At 42.3% G+C, this 22,111-nt stretch overlaps 1 protein-coding gene across 7 annotated transcripts in view; it reads left to right on the top strand.

The window, feature by feature from the left end:
* The window catches only part of LOC139338505 (receptor-type tyrosine-protein phosphatase mu-like), a 149,986-nt gene that overhangs the window by 43,252 nt on the left and 84,623 nt on the right, over nucleotides 1-22,111 (top strand). For all 7 annotated transcript variants that reach the window (XM_070973567.1, XM_070973564.1, XM_070973566.1 and 4 more), the window contains exons 3-7: nucleotides 4,945-5,219; nucleotides 9,394-9,472; nucleotides 11,303-11,418; nucleotides 13,200-13,374; nucleotides 19,255-19,548. In XM_070973567.1, coding sequence (XP_070829668.1) covers nucleotides 4,945-5,219; nucleotides 9,394-9,472; nucleotides 11,303-11,418; nucleotides 13,200-13,374; nucleotides 19,255-19,548 — 939 coding nt within the window. The remainder of the gene's footprint in view (nucleotides 1-4,944; nucleotides 5,220-9,393; nucleotides 9,473-11,302; nucleotides 11,419-13,199; nucleotides 13,375-19,254; nucleotides 19,549-22,111) is intronic.

Below are 22,111 nucleotides of genomic sequence, written 5' to 3'. Positions count from 1 at the left end.
CTTCTTTTTAACAACATAGCTCCAGATTTTTCATTTTATAACTTGTAGTGTTCAGCCTCCACTGACGCAGACTCATGTGGAATAATTTCAGGAAATTTATCAGACCTCATGCAGCTCCCCGCAAAAGGCTTTATTCAACTTTTTCCACATACGGTAGTGCTCCTTAAGACCTGTAAACAGATTTTATATGTATAACTGGTGGAGTTAACTAACTGAAACAGCAGCGCATCCAGACTTTTTGATCATTTCTCTTATCTGCTTTAATTACTAACATTATAGTATCTTACATTTTGTTACATTCCTGTGTTGAAAATGTTTATCTAATACAGGGGTGGGCAAACTGTTCCACAAAGGGCTGCTGTGGCTGCAGGTTTTCTGTCCAACCAATCAAGAGTTCACAGTTTGACCAATCAGCTGTCTGAAGAGTGAGATCAGTTGATTGAATGAGTCAAGTCTGGTGTGCTGCTGCTTGGTTGGAAAGAAGACCTGCAGCCACAGCGGCCCTTTGTGGAACAGTTTGCCCACCCCTGATCTAATAGGTAAATAGTCCGACCAATCACAGCACAGCAGAGTGGCACCGTACAGATATAATATAAAGCTTCCACAGTCCTCAAAAAGAAATTGTTTGGCTACATACAAAGCGCTTGTCAAACAGGTGGTTCAAACTAAAGTCGTGCCTCTCACTGGGCAGAAATTGGGGTGGCACTTGGGTTAGCTGATCAGATTTCAGGGGTGGCTCCCCCACCTTGACAGAAATTCACTGAGACCAGTCCAAGAGGTTCTTGGACACAGCCAAATGTATCTGCACCTGCTGATTTCTGGACTCTGACAATGAATTTTCTGAAAATGGCAGCATAGTTAATGTTTTCTGCGTGACGGCCCTCATTCAGGCACAGTGCCCTTGTTAATAATGTTTAAAATATCCCAGTATAATGAAAGTCATACATTTCTATTTCAGCGGCGTGCACTTTATTTCCAAACAGCAACATGTAGCGTCGGCAGCAGGAACGCTTCATCTTTTACTAATTCATTTTTCCTACCAGCCTCCATGTTCTCCATGTTCAGCCATCATTGTAATGGAAGGTGAAGGTGGCCTACATTGGAATAATAATAAATCTGTTCCTCTGAATACCTTAGACAATTCTCGAGCCCTCGCCTTTACAGAGCAGCAGAGACGGGCCTTGAGTGTGCTGAGAGCTCTCTATTTTTAATTGGTCTTGAATATGCCATTGTTAAGGCAAAAGAGATAGAAAAAGAAGAAGAGAGGGAGAGAAAACACCCTTGTGCATCACTAGCACATTAGCACAGTACTAACGCAGTGTCATTATAATTTGCTCTTAGTCTGGCTGGCTAATTAGCTTGTCATGGAGCAGCAGGTCCTGCAGAGTATGTGGTCATTAGGCTCGAAGAGCATAGAAACTGAACGACAATCAGAGTTTTCCTGTCATCTTAGAGACAGTGGCAGCACGATGAGGCGGCACACTGTCACTCAAAATACTGTGTTTTTTAAGTTTCATGGTGGTCAATAAGGAGGAAAGGAAAGACTTTTTCCCCTTGTTGTGTTCGGGTTCACTGACCCAAATCAGGATGATTTGTAGGCCTCAAATTTGGTGACAGGAATTTTATAGCCTTGTTGCTACAGTTCTGCAACCTGCCACATAGAGAGGCAGAAATATTCTAATATTTACATGTATTTCTGTCAAGTAATTCCACTTTAATGCTAACAATCACCGCATTAAGCTTTATTAAACAAGAAGTGACTACAGTACTTACAAAGGATACCTTTTGTTTTATTAATATTACATTAACATGGTAGTAAAAAATGTACAAATGCCGCTTGAGGGATCTGATAGTTTCATCTCTAATTACCACCAAAGAGCACTGCTGTGCATAAATCTCCTGCGCAACACTGTCACAATGTGGCTGTTTGAAATGAAAAGTAAACAGCCTGTTTTAATCATAGAGGGAAGCAGTGGTGCCAGCATCTTTGTCTTTGTAACATGAGCTACAACTGAACAATTCATCAACTGATTATTAGTGCTGGTTCGCATCACACCGAGGGTTGCTGATGCCTCAAAGGGAAAAAACAAAAATGTTCCGGGCACCTGAGCAGATGGCTGAATGTTATTAAAGAGACCTCAAAGCCCTCATAGAGAGGCACCTGATTGAGGTTGGACAAACAAGTGTCTCAAAGTCGACTCCTCTCCTGCCCTTCTACATGTACCTTACACAACTTCTTGCATAGGCTCAGAAATAATTAGCCTCATCATTGGAATCAGGGACAAACTGAATGTGAATAATACATCACAAAGCTCGGGGAGAATAGCAGTGTGCTGCTCACAATGGCGAATATGGCACAGTGATCATGCTGTGCGCAAAAATCTATAACGCAGGAAAGCCACAATCATAAATAGCTAATCACAATTTAAGAAAGTGCCTTTTATTACAGTAAACACAGGGAAATATGAAAGGTTTTGTGTGACACACTCAAACTTTAGTGCTTGACACCTACAGTGAACACAGCCACGTATAAAAAACTGTTGAAACATCTTTTATTTAAATTGTCTATTTGTTTGACAAGCAACAAAAATGACTAGTGTTTTTTTTTTTTTTTTCTCAGCTTTCAGCCACATCTCACAGTCCTCCTGGGTGGATGGAGTTTGCTCAGTTGTCATCAGTTGAGCTCCATATGGTGACAAAGACCATGAGATGGAGCTGAACGCCCTGGAAAGGCTAAAAGCTAGTTAGAATTAATTTTCACTGTCAGCTGTTAATTTATTGATTTGCATTTCTTAATTATGAACAGTAAGCGATTTGATGTTGTGTGTTCCACTACACACAGTCGAATGTTAGCCACGCACACTTAAAATGCATAGTTTCACCAGCATGGCTTCCCTGCTTTGGTTTCACTCATGTGTAATTGGGTTATTAAGCCTTCATCTTACAACACAGCTCCTCTTATGACCCGAACCATGTTAAGATCCTTTAAAAAAACAACTCGCTACAACCTGACAAACACAGCCGTGGAGGCTGACTCGGTGTCATCACAACTCACTGCTCCTCCTCCTCCTCTGCTCCCTCTCCTCTTGTTTCATTGTGTAAACATGACAGAACCCCCACTCGTTATCTAAAGCTGGAGACAGATGGAATTGGTGAGCGTTACAAGTGCAGCACAACAAGACAAGTGGGCAAGCTCGAGTCACTGATGGAGCAAATAGGGTTTTGTGAGAGGCTGCTCGGCTGACACACTCGGGGACCGAGCTCGCTGATTTAGTTGATGTTATTCACCCTTTTTAACACCATATCTGACTGAATCACCAGATGTTAAATTTAATGACAAAGACTCACATCCCCCCGCGGTTCAGCTCTGCCTCACACGCAGGAAAGCAGAGCGAACAGGTTGTTTATCTCACCTCTAAGCAAAAAGTGCTTTCCAATCATTATCGCACTTCCAAAAAGATGTATTTCAACATAAAACGAGTGTTTTTGGCCGCGTCTCAAATGCCGTTACGATTTGTGCCATCTCATTACCAAGCCAAGCTAAATAGGATGATGACAAATAGAATGTGTTCTGCATCTCATTGAAAGTTTGCCAATATAATAATTCTCACTTGTGTTTTATTGGCAAGAGGGGAGAGAATTAGATTAACCTTTAATATTGAACCAAAGCGATAAAATCTAAATGGGGCTTCTTTGGCAAATATATTTTAACTTATTGATTTCTCATCATTTCCCTTCTCTCTGTCATTGAGGAGGGGAAAAAAAACACTCCTCAAACGTTCGGCATCTGTTGGATTAGTCTTTTCATTGTCTTTGTATTTTGAGGAATGATGTCAATCCAAAGATAAGAGCATGTTCTCATTAATGCTGGAATTCTCAGCGCTAATAGGAAAGGTCTCAGCACAGTTATTTACCTGCTTCCTGCAAGCTCTGATGAGATTAGCCTTTTTATTTAGTTACTGTTAAACCTCAGGACCTGATTGCCAGTAATAATCTGATTCTTGTCTCGGAGATCTTTCTGTTATGCTAATATCCACCTGCCTCTTAATGTATCCAAGTGATGTTCCAGGATCAAATTTTAGTATTTTAGTGCTCATAGAATACCGCATTCGTCTTTGGCATCTTACTTTAAAGATAAATTAGATGAATTTATCTGGCTCTACCTCACTGTTGACAATTTGAAACTCAGCAAAGTCAAGTTTCAAAACATAATTAGAAGTTCATAAAAATGTTGTCATTCAGTGTCATTCTCTTGACTTGTTGTTGAAAGGTGCCATACAAATAAACTTGCCTTACGTCATTTGGAAAACCATTGGGTGTTAAATGCAGTGCAGGAATCAAATGAGAGTGTCAAGCATTTGATACCTAAAGCGTACACAAAAAATCGGACAGCGGTGAATCCTTACATCTTGACTGAGAAAGCAATGAAGCATTAAAACATCATCATTTTGATTGTTGTCATGCACCACCCTGTGTTACCTTTAGCGTGCACACAACAAGAGACTGCAACCACGTTTGCGGCTCTTTAAAGCACAGTGGAGCTTTGAGGTAAATGCTAATGTCTGCGTGCTAACATGCTCACAGCGGCAATGCTAACACACTACATGTAAAATGTTTGAATAGTTCACCATTTCAGTTCTTGTTAGCATGCTGGCATTTGCTAATTTACGCAAAGTACAGCTTAGTTTGGTGGGAATGACATTGGATATGCAGGTATCTGATCATAAACTGAAATACTGGACCAAAGTGAACTTGACCAGCTGAAAGACTGACATTGCCTTTTATAGAGCTATGCTGCAAGCGTGGCTAAAAACCACTTTCTTGTAATGACACATTCAAAGTAGTTTAGCATGCTCGATACATAGATGGGCTTTCAGTTGTATAAATGCATGATTATGACCATTGCAGGAGTTTTTACTATGACAGCTCTTGTCCATGTTGCAGGTTCAGCCTTCATGATGGTGAACACGTCAGGACGTTTTGCAGGGCAGAAGGCCTTACTGTTGACGCCGCAGCTGAGGGAGAACGACACCCACTGCGTTACCTTCCACTACTACATAGGAGGCAGAGACAACAGCCACCCTGGCCACCTGAATGTCTATATCAAAGAAAACAACAGTCCCATGGGGATGCCTGTGTGGAACGTGTCAGGTCCAGCCACCCGCTCCTGGGGACAGATAGAGCTGGCCATCAGCACCTACTGGCCCAACTTCTACCAGGTGAGGAAGTGTGGTCTGAATCCAGCTCTCCTCTGCATAATGTCTCATCACAAAACTGGGTTGCTCATTGTAAGCAGCTTTTATAGTCAAGCCAAAGTCATTAAAGCCTGTTCCCTGGGAGGAGCAAGACAAATTTATTATTTGAGAAGGTCCAAACAATCGCACAATAGCCCATTCAAAACACCTAAGATTATTGATTTCTGGGGCTACCTCGGTATCCATGGTAATCTGTTCTCTCCCCCTCCCATCTGAGCCAGTTCTCTTTTTCCAATTCTGAAAACTCATTTTCACTTACCAATGCACATGACTGCTGGCCGGGGCAAGGTGATTTCACACTTGCCTGGCTATTAGTCTTCGCTGGGCTTGTTCCACGAGTCCACCAAATGTTAATTGATGCAGAGAGACCCCTTAACCTCCCAATGGGAGACAGTCCCTTGGTGAATTATTTCATTATGGCCTGGCAGTGCTGGCCACAGAGGAGCTGAGGGGAGTCCTCCTGCCTGCCCATCATAGCAACCCTGATAACTTAGTTAACAAGGGACACCGCTGAGCTTCTCACTGCTGAATGCAAGACAGGAGCCTTAATGAGAGGCACATGGACAAAAGAAAGAGAGAAGACAGGGACGGCAACAGTTGAGATGGATAGAAAGCGCTGCAGCTACCACTAATAGTCACTGCTCGCTGTTGACAAGACAGTGACCCTTGTGTGACATAATGATGCAAAGCCAGTCTGGTCAAATGTTTTCGGCTTGGCTCAAGACACTTAGAGATTGAAGGAGTCTGTCTGTAGAAGACACACAGCTTGTTGTGTTTAGACTCCTAAGCGCGGATATTTTTGACCATAACGAACTTCAGATGTCTGACTGCTAACTGTTTTGTTTTGAAGTTAAGAAATAAAACATTTTGCTCAGCTTTTATTTATGAAGTTCAGACAGTTTGACCTCAGCTGCCTCTTCAATGCGACAAACCTTTAAAAAAACAGTGAGTTGCTTTTGAACTCGTGAGCATTTTGACATGCTCTTCACTGTGTGTTTCAGCAAATCTCTGCACGTAGAGTGAGCGTTTAGGCCCCAAATGACATATTATGCTTTCCAGTGTGTTCAGGGTAATTCCCAGCATCTGTTGCCTCTCAAACCCCCAGTGGAAGGTCTGTCTCTGTCTTTGTAATTGTTCCAGACCCAAACTGACAACACAGGTAAATGCAAGGATGCTAATGATCTTAGCACCACTGTCAGTCAAGAAAAAAAGAGACCAAAGCTTAAAATTGTCACTAATTAACAACATGACACTAATTATAGGTATCTTTAATTGCATAGTAACCTACGCAATTGTCAAAGGGAAGCCACCTGATACTTGGAAATTATTTTTTAATTACCTGTAAGGCTTTTAGTCATCATGAGCCTTTCAGCCTTTGATAATTACTCTTCTGTCAGGTCATCCCTAAAACTTTTAATTGAGATTGTCGTGCATTTCCAAAACTGTGGAACACTGTGAAAAAAAACTGTGATTTCCAGTAAATGTAATCTCAGTATTTTCTGCACATACTACTCAAAAAATGTAGTCTGTGCATAAGATGAACACCCGTTATTTATCCTGATATGCAGCAGTGCACCAGTGAGAGAGAAAAACCCAAATGTCCTCATCTATCTTGATTTCAATACAGTAGAACCTATGGCAGAGCTAATCAATCCTGCTGTAATGTACTACTTAGCCAAGTCCCTTAGGGATAGCCATTGCGGTGATGTAGACATTGAATGCTGGGTTCACTGTCTGTCTCTCTGACAAATGAGAACGGTGAACTTTCCCGTGACATCAACAGCTTTCGTCCCATGTGAATATTTTCACTCTGTGGGTCAGGCCCAATTATGCACTGCACTATCATTGATGTTGGAATCAATTATATCACAGCTATTAGGCAGCCTGACTGATGTCTGTTGCACAAACAAAGGATTTCAATTAGAGAGTGGGGGCTAGTTCATTTGTCTGGTGGCAATATATGGAGTGGTTGGCCTTTTAATTTCCTTTAAATTGGCCTGTAATGAGGCCATAATTGGCACCCAAGACATTCACTTTCATATTTCATGAGACAAAAAAAGAAATTTATAATTAGACAGCCTTATCTGAAGGCATCCTGCCTCCCAGATGACAATGGTAACTATCTCCGCCTCCACATTCCTCGGCTACAAAAGGAATCTCAGAGATGTATGTGTGTGCAGCTTTACTACTACTAGCAGGACACAAGTTTTTTTTTTGGGTGACACCATATGCTGTATGTACCCATTGATATATACCATTTGCTGGATGATACAGGCTTATATTTAGCAGATAAAGGCATGCAAAACATGTGTAGCCTGAGTGTGTGTGGTGTAATGGCTCTCTGCACCACACCCTGGGTTTGGGAAGGGACTGACATTCTGTTTCCCTTTTTATCACACTGCAGACCAGCGCGTACATAACTCTGACATTCTGCTGGAACACGCCCTCTCTCAGCACTCAGGACCATTTGTTTTGCAGGAGGACTTGGCTTTTAAAATAGGGTCATGTTAGTCCTACACAGCACAGTTGTACTTGATTTCAGATGTTCTGCTGTCAGAGATAGCAACAAGCACGTCCAACCGAGTAACGAGAGACACAGAGCAACTGTGAAATGCAACAGCAGCTCCAGATAGAGATACCCTTTAAATTTGCATTAAAGGCTTGGTTGACTCAAGTTATATATAAAAAAAAAAAACACATGTTCGCACTTAATATAGTGCAGTCTTTCTGAGACTTAGGGTTGTGACTCAAAATCTCAAAATGGGTCTTTATTCGAATCAAATGCATAACATTGTAACCATATGTGAATTCATTTTTCCAATTAAAAAGAACAAGAGAGGGTTACGCACGTACTCAGAGAATTACTGCTTCCTTTTAGCTTTGCTGCTCTGCTCAGCTCAGATGCTGTGTGAACAAATGAACAAATTGGACAGACATCTCCAAATGAGCTCAGCATTCTCAGCATTGGGGCAAGTCGGAGGAATTTTCCTGTGCAAAGAAAAAAAAGAAAAGACAGTCAGTAAGTCAGTCATGGGTCAGTCTGTGTAGCATGTGAATTTTTTGTTTTCATGCTCCTCATAGTTGGTAACTTAAGGGTTGTTAGCTAACATACCTTATCAGTGTTAGCCGTGTTTGGCATTATGGCATTCTGTCAGAGGAGATACTCATCACAAAATGAAAACAGGTTGCACCACACAAATGCACTCTTACATAGAGATTAAAGTTGTTATCACTGAATATTTTCACCTGTTAACTGCCAAGTGAATCCACTTCAGAGCTAAGTGAACCAACCAACCAAGCTAATGTTAGCTTGACCTGCTTAGATTAATGTAATGCGACCTGACACTTGATCAAAATACTGTTTAATAAGGATGTAAATGTGAAATATGTTACATTTCATTTCACAGTATACCTCAAATTGCAAAACATTATACCAAAATGTAAAATTAATTAGCCAAATAACACCGTTTAGTATTTGGCCTCCTAAAACTATTATTTTTGGAAGTTACTGTATGTCACAGCTGGTGATGCTGCAGTGACTTCCTGTTTACATATTTGATTGCTTTGGATTTGACAGCGCTACAGATGTTTCCTAGCAACAGATTCACAGATTACTGAAGTCTGTACCAGCTCAGACATTTCCGTGTTTCTAATCCTGGAGAGAGACTGCTGAAATTTGCATAATGTCATTTTTCAAAGCGCAAACAAAATTCCGTTCGCATACATTTTTTGGGGGGTGAGGGCAAAAATCTCAGCAGCTGGACAGCTCAAATGAAACGGTTACATAACGGTAAGTGAGAAGTGAAATTTGGGTGCATTGTCCCCATAAACATTGCTGTGACGTTACAGTGGGCGTCTCACCCACCCATACACTATGTGCTTGTCACACACTGCGCTAATCGTCTCAAGGGTCAAACTTAATTTAACACTTGCATGTCATAACACCTATCGACTGTGACATATTGTGGAAATAACGTCAGTGGCCTGCAGCTGTGTGACCAGCTGCAGCCCAGCAAAGGGCAGATCACATTAGCAGGAGCTGGACTTCTCTGTGCACACGGGCAGCCTCACTCAAGTGCCATTTGAAGACATGTGCCCATTTATCATTGGTGTTATGAGTCTCCTCTCTCCTCCTCAGATTGTGTTTGAAGCCGTAACCTCAGGGCAGCGTGGCTTGCTGGCCATCAAAGACGTCGTGGTCCAGGGCCACCAGTGCAGTAAGTTCTTTTTCCCTTCACCATAAAAGAATATCATCAAAGAGTCATTGTCCTTTCCATGACACCCCCCCAAATACCTGGATCGTTGTTCTATCCAAGGCCTCCCAGTCAAACAAAAGGCCTTCAAAGGGTCTACTACAGTCAATCCAAAGTGTAAACCTCCCTCCTCCTAGCTCCCTGAAGATTTATGAGTATTCAGCTGACATGCTGAAGTGTGCTCAGGATTTAATGCTGGAGTCGCTGTGTTAAATCTATCCTTTGAGAGATGGGAAAAATAGTGCAAAAAAAAAAAAGAAAGAGGGGGGGACAAAAAACAAATACCACCATACAGTACGCTGCTGCTTGTGTTTGGATTCCACTATACTTCTCCTCCCTTAAGGATATTCTGTAAAGCAGCTCATCTCTCAGATGTTCGGATTTCTGCTACCCTTGCTGAATATAAGCACAAGCACTTCAGAGTGCAACGCGGAGCTAATGAACATGTAATCACCAGCATATTTAGAATTTTTCTGCTTTGGCTTTCGGGATAGACTGCTGCTGTGGGAGTACAAGGATGAGGGCTCTTCAGGATTCCTCATTGCTATGCTTTTGAGTACTGAGAGTCATGTTAGTCCATATGGCACTCCTTAACTTTGCACTAAGAGGTTTTCACACTTCAGTCTAAGTCTAAATCAATACCACACGGGTTTTCATCAATTGATTTATACTTTACTCTACCCCTCATAGCCGAAGTATCAAGCTCTGATTGTTAGCCGCTAATGACCTGGTAACCATTTGAAAGCAGCTGAATTCCTACAAATGTTATGTCAATACGATGGATTTATATAGCGATAGGTGTTGCATATAAATGTATTTGAGTAAATCAATGAGACCTTGCTACGTGATCAATGTTTAAATGTGTAAAAGTGTGAGTGGATCGATATCCCGCTCAGTGGCAATTGGGTTTCTTTGAGTGATAAGCACAGTGATCAGAGCGACTCCTCAGTGGAGCACAGCCAATTCATTTCTATTTATACGACCATGTGGAATATCTAGCACAAAGGTGTGATTATGCCAGTGGGTGGTCTGCCGTTCCCTCCATCATTAAAGAAGACATTAGCAATGAGAAAAATAGATTTGTCTTTTTTGGCACTGGACGGATTGACAGGACAAAGTTATAAAGGAGGTGTAGTTCAAAGACGAGGTTATAAAATATTAAGTAGAAGTGAAAGTCTTGATGATGAAAGTGATAGAATTAGCTTTTGCCAGGTCTTTAGAGATTTGGTTATGTTTCGAATCAAGGTCGCTCCACTGAATTGCCCTATTTTCCTATGCAGAATAGCAGTACTAATCAAAAATGTTCTACATAAGTTACTTTCTGTGGACTATCCCAGTCAGTGAGCGTGCTGATAATGAGCACAGTTGGAAAAGAGAATAATGTTTTTGGAAAAATCCCCTCAATCAATGATAGGATGCAGTTAAGAGACAGAAGAAATTGGGTTTTTGGTAGGTGCGAAATCAGCCTCTGGTGTCTCATTTTAAGGATTTAGGTGGAGTGTTCCCCACAAAGCGATGCTGGCCTCTGGCACTGAGGGGTATAAAGAGTAGTATCAATTCAAGGTTACTTCTCTCAGTTGTCTAATTTTACATACAAATCCTGGCACATGACTTACTGGGTGGGTAAAAGTGAAATGTGTTGGCGTAGTCTTAGTGCAGGCGTCGAGCAGCAACTCACTTCTGCTGATGAATTCTCATAAAGTACAAAACCATTTTAAGGAAGTTGAGCTCGTCTCAGCGTGTGCTCTTACGGGACTTTTTGCAGCTGTCTGAAAAATATTTTTTCCTCTGTAGTGAACACACCTCACTTCCTGACCATAAAGGGAGTGGAGGTCAACGCTGGACAGACGGCATCTTTTCACTGCACCGTCAATGGACGCAAAAGGGACAATTTCCGCCTCTGGCTTCAGGTGAGATCCATTTTTATCCTCTTGTTTACAATCTAGATCAAAGACTAGATCAGAGGGTGAGATCAGTATTAGAAGTGGGCCCTCTGGGAATTAATGTGTCTTAGGGAACAGAGCCTGTTGTCTGAATATGTAATCTTCTGATCTGGAGTACTGTTGTGGTCTTCGAAAGCTGCAGACCTGTGTCTTCTTTCAGGGGGAAATTAGAAATTTGTCACAAGTACATAAGATAAAGGGATGAAAAGGTTTGTCTTAACTGGAATGGTTACCAAATCAACATTTTATCTGAATAAATGCGACCAGTTGTTAACCAATTGTGTGATCGGGATACAACTGTTGGCAACTGTTGTCAAAATGAGACAAAGTAAAAGACATGGCGAACCAAATATAAATTAATGATTAGTCACAAAACAACCCATTGTGACCATTGTGCTCATTTAATAAATCCCTGTCTTTGGATCCAGATGGCAGGGTAACAGAGGAAGGGTAGCAAAAAAGAACATGAGGCAGGAGTACTTGGTTATTTTTAACATGTTTAACCCAAATTACATAGGGTGAAATGTAAACAGTTAGACCACAGACGGACACAGTTCGTCTTCCTGATTGGCTGGCAGATGTGCATTTAAGATGTCAAACAGTAGACCTCAAACATAGTTGCGGTCAGCAGTTTAACCACAACTCTAAATCAGTTAACTCAAAAAGATGGGCACTGAATTAGCATCGTAATGCATTTTACCCGACATGAGGGATTACTGGTTAATGTAGGAGTGATGAAGTGCCATGAGGGGTCAGATCATGTTAATATATGTCAAGGCACCTTATCATATTGTTTATTGCCTTATCATTCTTTGTATATATTACTCATTGTTTATTTGATATTTAGCACTACTTAACTTTTTGTTCAGTGTTGTTTTGTTCAAATTCCTTGTATGTTTGCACTTGTACCAAGTATGTAACCAGTTCTCTTAATTTAGGAACCAAAAGCTGATGACTGGTTGCCAGCTTTACATCCTGCACAGGCTGTTTTGATGAAATTCAAGCAGCTCTTGTAATTTACTGTATAAATCATTTGAGAAATGCAAGCCAGGCCATTCACACGTTGCTTTATTGTGCCCTTGTGTTTGAGATTTCACCCGCTCGCCAGATTTCCAGAGACCTCTGTGTCTGGGAGACAAGGGATTACAGTTGTTTCAGATCACCGCAGTATGGTCTTAACCTATATAGATGTTGGCTCTGTGGATACTGTGTACTATATCCGGCACAACTGAGCTGCACAGCGGTCTTGAATTGACCTTGTTCTGAGCAGCAAAGGTAGTGCATCTGGCAGACATAACCCTGCCGGCTCTGCTGCTAAGCACACTGTCACACATGTGATCAGTGGGAGCATGACGCTGGGTAAAGGTCCTCTGCCAGGTACTCCATCATTTTAACAAACACGTCCTCATTAGCACAGGAGCTGGAAAACAAACATTAAGTGAAGTCCCCCGATGACAGTAATGAAGAAATATTTCTAATGAACAAATGTCCCCCATCTGCCTGCTGTGAGGGGTGACAGCTGGGGAGAGCCCACTGTGTGTTTGTGTGTGTGCGTGTGTGTGTGTGTGCGTGCATTCCTGTGTGATAAATGTATCAGCCACCGATGGGACACAAACAAACACGCACAAGAGCAGACAACAAGTACGCTCAACCAGAGTTTGTGCAACGCGCACAAGGTCAGGCCACTTTGCTTATTAAACCTTTCCATTTTGGAGGCTCACTTGTGTGTTTGTCTCGGTTCCAAACAGGGCATCGGCGGACGGGAGGCCCCGATGAAAGCCACTAAACCTTGGAACAACCGCCGCTTCATAGGCACTTTCGACGTAGAGAACACAACCAAGGGCGACTCGGGCCGCTACCGCTGCATCGTCCACTCAGACAAAGGGGTTGGAGTGTCCAATTATGGGGAACTAACCATAAAACGTGAGTACTGGTCCCGGAGCAGAGAGGAACACAGACAGCGCCTATCTGAAGAAACACAGCACAGACAGCAGGAATGTTTTCCATCCGTATGACCTCTATGCGTACGGCAAAGTCAACAGGAGATAAACAGGAAATGCTGCATGTTCGTAGATGAAAATGTCCTCTCGGGCGATACTAAAAATACTAGCTTTTTATGTTGATTTGTTATCCAGAGGACTTTAATACTTTCCTGTGTAAAGGCTGTCCTTGACTGAGCACAATTCCACCTGAAAGATCACAAAGGCAAGAGGCACCAGGGTTTACAGTAACCTCACTGATATTTCACTCCTGCAGTCATTTGATATGAATTTATGGAGTCGTCTGAAACTAAATCCTGCAAGGCCTCACTTTCCTACAGCCCTATAGCCCGGTAATGGCCTTCTATATTTCTTCACCTCAATTTTCTCCCTGTGCTCTCAATTGAATTTACTGCCCCGATTTTTTTCCCCTCTTTTTTTGTCTCCGAGCTTTATGTGATTGATAGGTTTAATCCTGGCTGTCCAGATCGAGGTCTGTCAATCATGCGAGAATGGCCGGGCCCAGACACAGCACAGTGAAGAGGGAGATAAAGTCTCTCTGCCTGGGTGTATCAGTGGGTTTCAGTGGTGTACTCAAAGAAAATTTACTGACACACTGGAGGCACTCAAAACCACACTTGTGCATAAATTCACCAGCGCAATCACTCGCACATCCTCGTCACGCTTACACGCAGTCGCTAGATGGCAATATTTTTGCTGATCGCTGCTTTAAGTGTGCTACTAGATGTCTTTTTGCACAAGACAAACCAGGTAAGTGTAAAGTGCCTTTGTCATAAATATTTAAAATGCAGTAATTGTCTAGATTCAGGCATTGGCCAATCCTCATAAGGCATCCCACTTTAAATTCTGCGGAGATTTCACACCTTGATGACTCCGACATAAGCCAACGTCGTCACGGGAAGAAAAGAGGCGTTTTCACGGTTATAAGTGTCACACATAAAAAAAGCTGATATCTCCTCTTATCGTACCAGTCATAAAACAAGTGCTTAACCCTCATAGCAATGCGTCTGAGTCGTAAATCCTCCTTAAATGTGTATTCACCGCGTCCGTGACTCGTTTTTGGAGGAGTGACCACGGAGCGATTCTGTGGATTATGAGCCTGCTACAGTCGACACATCGGCTCGCTCTCCCCCCACCGCTCATTACCATACACTGCCTTTTTCTTCAACATGAGGAGAGTGAATGCTTGATTATCCCAGATAATCACTTCTGCCTTTCATGCCAGTATTCAGTCAGATTTATGTGCCTACGTGGAAGTGCACTGCATGTCTTTCCAGAGCGCCATATGGATTGGCCCAGTGCAGCCTCTTTCCCGTGCCCCCCTTGTGGTGGGCTCTCCTGTGGTGCAGCCAGTGGTTCTGAAAGGGGGATAATTATTCCCTGTCCAAGTGCTGGCTCTTTTCTTGGCCTGGTTAGAATCACCTGGAGCCCGCAGAGCGTTCGCTGAGCTCCAGCATAGTATTCAGAGCCATGTTACCGAGTCAAGGCTGCCGAGGCGCGGCCGTGTCAGCACTAATGAGAATAGCCACCAGAAATCGAAGGCCAGCCAGCCAAGCTCGTCATTTTCCTGTGGCCACCTCTTCCCCGATCACGGCCAGATCAATTCTTTACTCACAGCAGTCCAATTAGGAAGAGTGCACAACGTAATGAGGACCTCTTGCATCTTAGCGGGAGAGGCTCCGCGTTGTAACGGCAAATGAAAGGAACATTTATAAAGACTAACATCAAACTAATCTAACAACCAAGCAGAGTGGCAGCTCTTACTACTGCTTTCTGTGAAGTGAATGGCAAATGAATGGTAAGGTGTGTGTGTGCATATGTGTGTGCAACTGTAGGATTAGTCACTGTAAAGAGAATAAAATGACAGTTTTGAGAACCGATTAATCATTTAAGTGATATATAAACTAAAACTGCTAAAGATTCGCTGGATCAAGCAGCCAAATGTGAGGATTTTCTGTGTTTTTTTGTTGTAAATTGAATATATTTGGGTTGTAGGTTGTTGGTTTAACAAAACAAACACTTTCAAGTCACCACCTGGGGTTTTTTTGAGAATTCTGATGAGCATCCTTCAGATTTTTCTGACATTTCCTACATTAAAAGATGAATCAGTCAGTGAAAGAAAGCAGACACATTCATTGATGATGAGAGCGATTGTGAGTTGCAGCCCTCATATACTTGTCCTTAGCATGTCTATCATCGACGCTGGATCCACGTCCGTGCCAGTGTGTGTGTTTCGAGTGTGCGTTTGTGTGATTGCGCTCTGGCAGACAGGCAGGTGCTGCAGTAGACGAGGACGCAGCTGTTGCCGGGCCGTTTGCCTGTCTGGTCAACATCATGACAACAGCTGCTCGCTGACCCCCGCGTATGGCCGCCACTGTCATCTGCGCACCGTCGCCCATCTTCAGCCAGCACAGAGCGCACTTCGGAGCCCTTTCCAGGGCCCCGCTGCTGCGAAAATGCCACGTGAGGCTTAAACAGTGGGAATTGAGTTGTTAATATCCTAAAGTGTTTCAGCACTTGAGTGTATTTCACACCGGTAATCCGTTATTTCCAGTGCGTCTGCTATGGCTGTTGAACAGAGGATTACTGCACCTGCAGGAATTATTTCATCACTGTAAGCTGCTGTTGCTTTTGTGAAGCAGTAACTTTTCCAAGTTAAATGAAATGCTTATTGCTTTAATACATCATGCTGCTTAGTCGTATGGTTATGGAAATGGGCTCGAGTGATAACAGTAAAAAAAGGATTGAATGGCAGCAGAGGCAGGTAAGCGTCACGGTGCATAAAAAACCTTGTTCTAGACAGAAAAGTAGGACTGATTAAACGATCGATTGATTGATGGCCGGGGCGTTTGAAGCCCACGGTCTGATGGTATCACAGGCAAACCTATAAGATAATACCAGATAATTGTACAGTGCAGTATAATAACATTAGTGGATATTAGATGGTTGGATTTCACGTTAAGTTGCCAAGTTCCCCACCCTGTGAACCAGTCATGTCTGAGTCAGCAGCTAGAAACTTCATATTTGGAGCAGCATTTGGTCGTGTGCATCACAAGGTGTTGTCAGAGTGAGTGTGTCGGCAAACGTGTCAGTAAAGTCTGGTAACAGCCTACGTGACACTTGCCTCCTTTGTGTCATCTTTAATTTCTGTTTTAATCAAAGGTGACTCGATCCAGATTTCTCAGCTGAACTTTTAGTGAATTCTTTTAGAAAGTTCTTCCTTTTAATTTATTTTTAACGAATAAAGATACTTATTATGCAATAAGATAAAGTACATCTGGTCTTTTCATCGTGCATGCCATCTGCTTTTCTGCAGAGAAAAAAAAATAAAAGGCAAACAACTTCAAGAAACCCAGAGCCTCGCTTCTCTGAAACCAACCCATTTTATACATTTGATCCTCTTTGATGTTTTAAAATATTACAAATGTCAAACACCATTACAATCCCAGTATTTTTTAATACACCATCATCCTATGAGGGATGGTATTACAGGGTGAGCCTGTGCTGCTTTCTGTTGTTTAAATGAATCTGAGCATATTGCCCCGTAACTCAGTTAAGCCCCTTTTAAGACATAACAACAGACCATAAAAGACAATCAAAACAAGCCAGATTTTGGATCACCTCATTCTTCTGTCTGGCTCCAACACGCAGACTGGTGCACTGCATGTAAGTCCTGGAGAAGACCTGCTGGATTAGCTGGTTCGCTTTAGGTGATGTTTGACAGCCACACTGGAGGCTTGGATTAGTGGGAGTTTAGGGACCTACGACGGAGGTCACCGTGGGGTAACCATCTGCTAAGGGAGAGCCTCCAGTTCTCTGTTGGACACCTCAACCTGCTCCTAATTTGCCTGGAGACTTCCCCCTCTCCATGACAACTCCATGAGAAGCAGCCAGGCAACTAATGGAATTATTCTGTTACATGTGTGCTCATTAGAGCTACTCACCGTGGCCTCTGGGACGTGTAACTATTGTCGTGCATGACAAGGGTAGATTCCTAAGCAGCACCTTTGTTGCGGGTCATAGCTCTTTGTTGACAATGGCAGGTTTTTGGTTGCACCAGGATACAGCAGCGTGCAAAGCATGAAAGGCATAACAATGGGTTAGAGAAGGTGGACTAGTTTTATCTGGAACAAGCTCTTTTGGTCACATGTGACTTTAAAAAGTGAAGCCAAAACTATCTTATGGACGTTAGAAGTTTCTTATAACACCACTGCCACGTCCTCTTGCATGGTTGTGTAATAATGAAAATCCTGAAAATATCCTGTGGTTGAAATAACTTGTCTGACATTTCGAGAAGCCTCATTAAACCAGAAATGGCACAAGGTTTAAGCAAGATTACACAAATATTGGTGACATAACAGAGAAAAGGTCATCTTCAAGGTTGTCACTGAACAGCACATTTGTCTGAAAGAGGTAAACTCGCACTGAAGAACCTGAGATTACATTTGCAACAAGTCCAAACACTGAAGGCTCAAATTAAATGGGTTCATTTCAAAGTGTGGTGCTATTCATTTTCAAGAAAAACGTCCTTATCTTCACTAAAAAATTGCACAGTAGAGTCTGTGGAAACATTTCTCTTATTTATTAATGAAGTCGTTTCCTATTATTTAAAGATAACTTCAATGTGTTTTCATTGTGACCCTTTGATCATTTTGTGAAGGTCTCAAACTTCGAGAGAGCCGGACTCCTTCACAGCGAGTCCGGTTGACACAAAAGTGTCGCAGCACAGATGAAGTTATCCTCTAGTTTGATATTGAATTAGAGTTTCTCAATTACTGCTCGAGGTATTTTGACAATTTTGTGGAAGGATAAAACATTCTGAAACTGAAATACTGGAATGGTACTACATGTACTGCACTGAAGCACTGCATCATGATTTAGAGGAAATTTAGTTCTTTTTGATAGTTTTTTACTAGTTACTCTACAAATGAAGGTTTTAAATATAATGAACAGTGTAACAATAGGTAGAATGCAAAACTAGCACCAGAGTACACACCTGAACTGCATTTCCTACAAATCCCATTTATATGCAGCTCTTTTGTGTTTGCGGGTACATTTATGTGGAAAAGTAAAACTGACTGGATTCCATTTTTCTTCAGCGTGTCAGACAGAATATTTGCATTTGGAAGACGTTCGCTGCCAAAAACATGAATTGCTTATTACAATATCTGAACATGGCAACTGAAATAATAAGCTGCTGAACTGTGTCGTAATAGTGAGAACAGCTGATGTAGTTAACATACTGCGGAGTTGTGTTTTAGACGTTGCCAGCAGTGATTTTCAGCTTTTAGCAGAAGAGCAACAACAGTCATGAGTCGAGAGATTAAAGCAGCTCCTGAATCACACGAGAGAGATGACAACTACAATAGTTGTCAATTATCAGAGGCTTTTCCATAGAAGTCCTCTGATTGAAATCAATATGTTGTTCAATAGGAGCATCATTTGCCAAGGTCTTGGTGTCTTTAGTCTGCTGATGATGAGAGTCCTCACCAACCTGGAACTATTGATTGTTACGCGGGTCTTCTTATATACCTCGATTACTGAAAAACATGAAGATACTCTTAATGTGCTTTATGAAGGTTTTCATGTGGTTGATTGTTTAAAAGAAGAAATTGGATTTTCAGAATTTTATTTGCTTGGTGCAGGCATTTATCCACAATTATTTATTTATTGAAATGTCAGAGCAGTTTACACAAATTAGAAATACATGTTTTCTGTACTGTCAAGGCTTTCCATCTCTGCACATACCATTATAGTTTGGTTAGATAAACAAACTTTAACTCAAAACTTTTTGTTTCTCTAGAGCCCCCAGTGCCAATTGCACCACCTCAGCTAACTGCTGTTGGCGCCACCTACCTTTGGATCCAGCTGAACGCCAACAGCATCAATGGGGACGGTCCAATCATCGACAGGGAGGTGGAGTACCGCACAGTGTCCGGCACCATGTACGACCTGCAGCCCGTAGACAAGACCACACACAAGATCGGCCACCTGGATCCCGACACAGAGTACGAGATCAGCGTTCTGCTGACCAGACCTCTGGAGGGAGGCACCGGAGCCCCCGGACCCCCGCTGAGGGCCAGGACCAAATGTGCTGGTGAGGCCAAAAATACCATTACTTACAGAGCACCGCTGGGAATTTCAGGAAATGATCCATTATGTCGTGTCACAGTGTCACATGAACAGGCTTAAAGACAATTCATACATCATGTTGCTCACCTGTGTGTGTATGTTGTGTAAAGTTAATGGTAAAGTTTCTCACGCACAGTTTTTCTTATCGTAGATTTAGTCGAATTAGTCCAGTAACAGACACTGCAAACCAACACAGGCGTTGGCAAGTAGCCCTCTCTCAACTCTAGCTTGATAATTAATGACCTGTCAGTTCCACATCAAAGACCATGCCCGGGGAAGAGCAGCATTTTGGATTTGGAGCTTTTTGTATCTGTTACAGAATAATTTACATTCGTGAACCAGGAAATGAAGATGATAGAAACAAAAACCAACGTGGGGAAAGCATTACTAGTTTCTGATTATTGACATTTCAAAAAACATTTGAAATGAATTAATTCATTTGTATGTTAAATACAGACACAAACAGCTGCTATAAAGAATTTATTTCCTGCAAGGGGTGCAACTTTTAAAATTACAGCACTTTATTTCACATGCATGCCACGGAATTGGCACGTGTACTCAGACAGCAAACACCAGGACTGGAAAACGAAGCTGATGCAGAAGTGCCAAAAACTGCAGTTCCTCCAATGGCCACTTGAGGCTGGCTCCAAAAGTGAGTCAATCACCATAGACCCCCATATTGAAATGCCCAACAGCTACAGCTGCAACCCAGTGCCAATAGGTCCTGCGCATCTAAAAATAAGGACAGCATCTCTGTTACACTTAACAGCAGTAAAAAGAGGCTCTCTTTCATTGTCAGCGCGTTGCACGGCTCCAACACAATGACTGTCTCATACAACATAGAATAAAAGTGCTCCACTTGATTAAATGGAGGAAGAGAGATACTGGAATTTGTAACAATCCTGTGAAAAAGAGTGGTCAAAGCAGTTCAAGCAGTCCATTCATTCAGCATTTTTAAAAAAAAATCATAATATAATTACTGCCATAGGCGTGATGTATTAGCGTTTGTGCCATCCCTTTTTTAGTTTTACAAACAAAACGTTTCAAAAAGATCCCTATTTTTACAAATCACCCCCTGCGTACAATAAATATCCATCAGGGCTCCATTGTTGGTCGAGCTCCATTGTGTTTTCCTAAAGCCACACAGCATTTGAAGCAAATAACTCCAGCTCATAATGACCCAACATATATCATTGCCGTTATACGTAGGTAATTATTTTTCTATCGTAGACAATGCCCTTTGTGTTTTCATTGTTTCCACCAATAGATCCTCATTAAGATTTTTGACATCTGGACATAAATGGTCTCTTATCTAAATAATGTAATGTAACACTGAGCACCTGGAATAGTTATAGCCGTGCATACTTTTCACCGCATTGTATGTAACAGAAAAAACTGATAATAACAAGTTTAAGTAAACTCTTGTTATTTGGAACAGCTGTTTGTCACAATAATTGATATGATTTATAGTTGGCTCCAAACATAGAGCTGGTAAGCGCCCTGCCACATGGTTAGCTTTATAACTACTTGTTTATTCAGCTTAATTCTCGTTCCAAAGTCCCTTCAAGCTTCCTAATTCATCAGCAACACAGATTGATATCATGTGTGAAGCAGAGTGCCACCTTAAATTTGGATCATTATGTTGCTGCTGTACTGTGGGCATTCAAACTCAAACGTGTACATAAACACTTTGAGAATGCCTGATGATGTTGTACAAATTGCCCTTCTCACAACATTAACCAGCCAAATTCCCATGCTGTACTAGGATGCCAACTCGGGGAACAAAACAAACCTAGCCTCAGCATTTTCCCAGGCTAATGCTGTTTGGTGTCCGGAGGAATGCTGATGAAAATGAGATTTTTCTCCCCGCCCTGCCCAGGGTGTAAACCCCCTCTCCCCACTGTGAAGGTCATGAGCTTATTCATTTTTAGTCTGGCTGATAGGGATGAATGGCCCTACCTGTGCAGCGTCTGAGCCAGGCCCGGCTTCTGCGGGGGTCCTGCCCCTTGGCAACCCTGCCGGTCACAGTCAGGGAGATTGATGGCCCCGGCTCCTGAAGTGTGTTTGAGGAAGCAGCTCTTGATCTTGTCCGGCTCTCTGCTGGTCTTTCCCACTGACAGGCTGGGCCTCAGCAGAGCTCCTAATTGAACGGTTAAGACTCACAGGGCTGTGTGATACATCACTGTTGATACAGACAGGCCCAAAGACTCGCTCCCCTTCTCCCTGCACTGCTGTCTGGAGGCGCTAATGAAAATCTGTGGCCACTCTGGAGCTCTGTCTCTCACATAATTATTCATAGCCATGCCTTGGTCACTTCGCAAACCGAGCAATGTTTCTGATGACAAAGGATGTTTTAATTCAATCTTCTGCAAAATGGGGAATGTATAATGCAAGGACGTCACCAATTCAGTTCAGAGGCAGGAGGAGGAAACGGGTAGCCTTGGATGGTTTTCTTTCCCGTGAAGCACTTCCATTACTTTCCTAGTGAACATCAAAAGGATGTCTTATCCAAGGCTCTGTGATTGCTC

This window comes from Chaetodon trifascialis, chromosome 11 (genome assembly GCF_039877785.1).
Source record: "Chaetodon trifascialis isolate fChaTrf1 chromosome 11, fChaTrf1.hap1, whole genome shotgun sequence".
In the NCBI taxonomy this organism is placed as follows: Eukaryota; Metazoa; Chordata; class Actinopteri; order Chaetodontiformes; family Chaetodontidae; genus Chaetodon; species Chaetodon trifascialis.
Note: the sequence above shows the minus strand (reverse complement) of the source record. Positions and strands in the feature narration are given on the sequence as shown.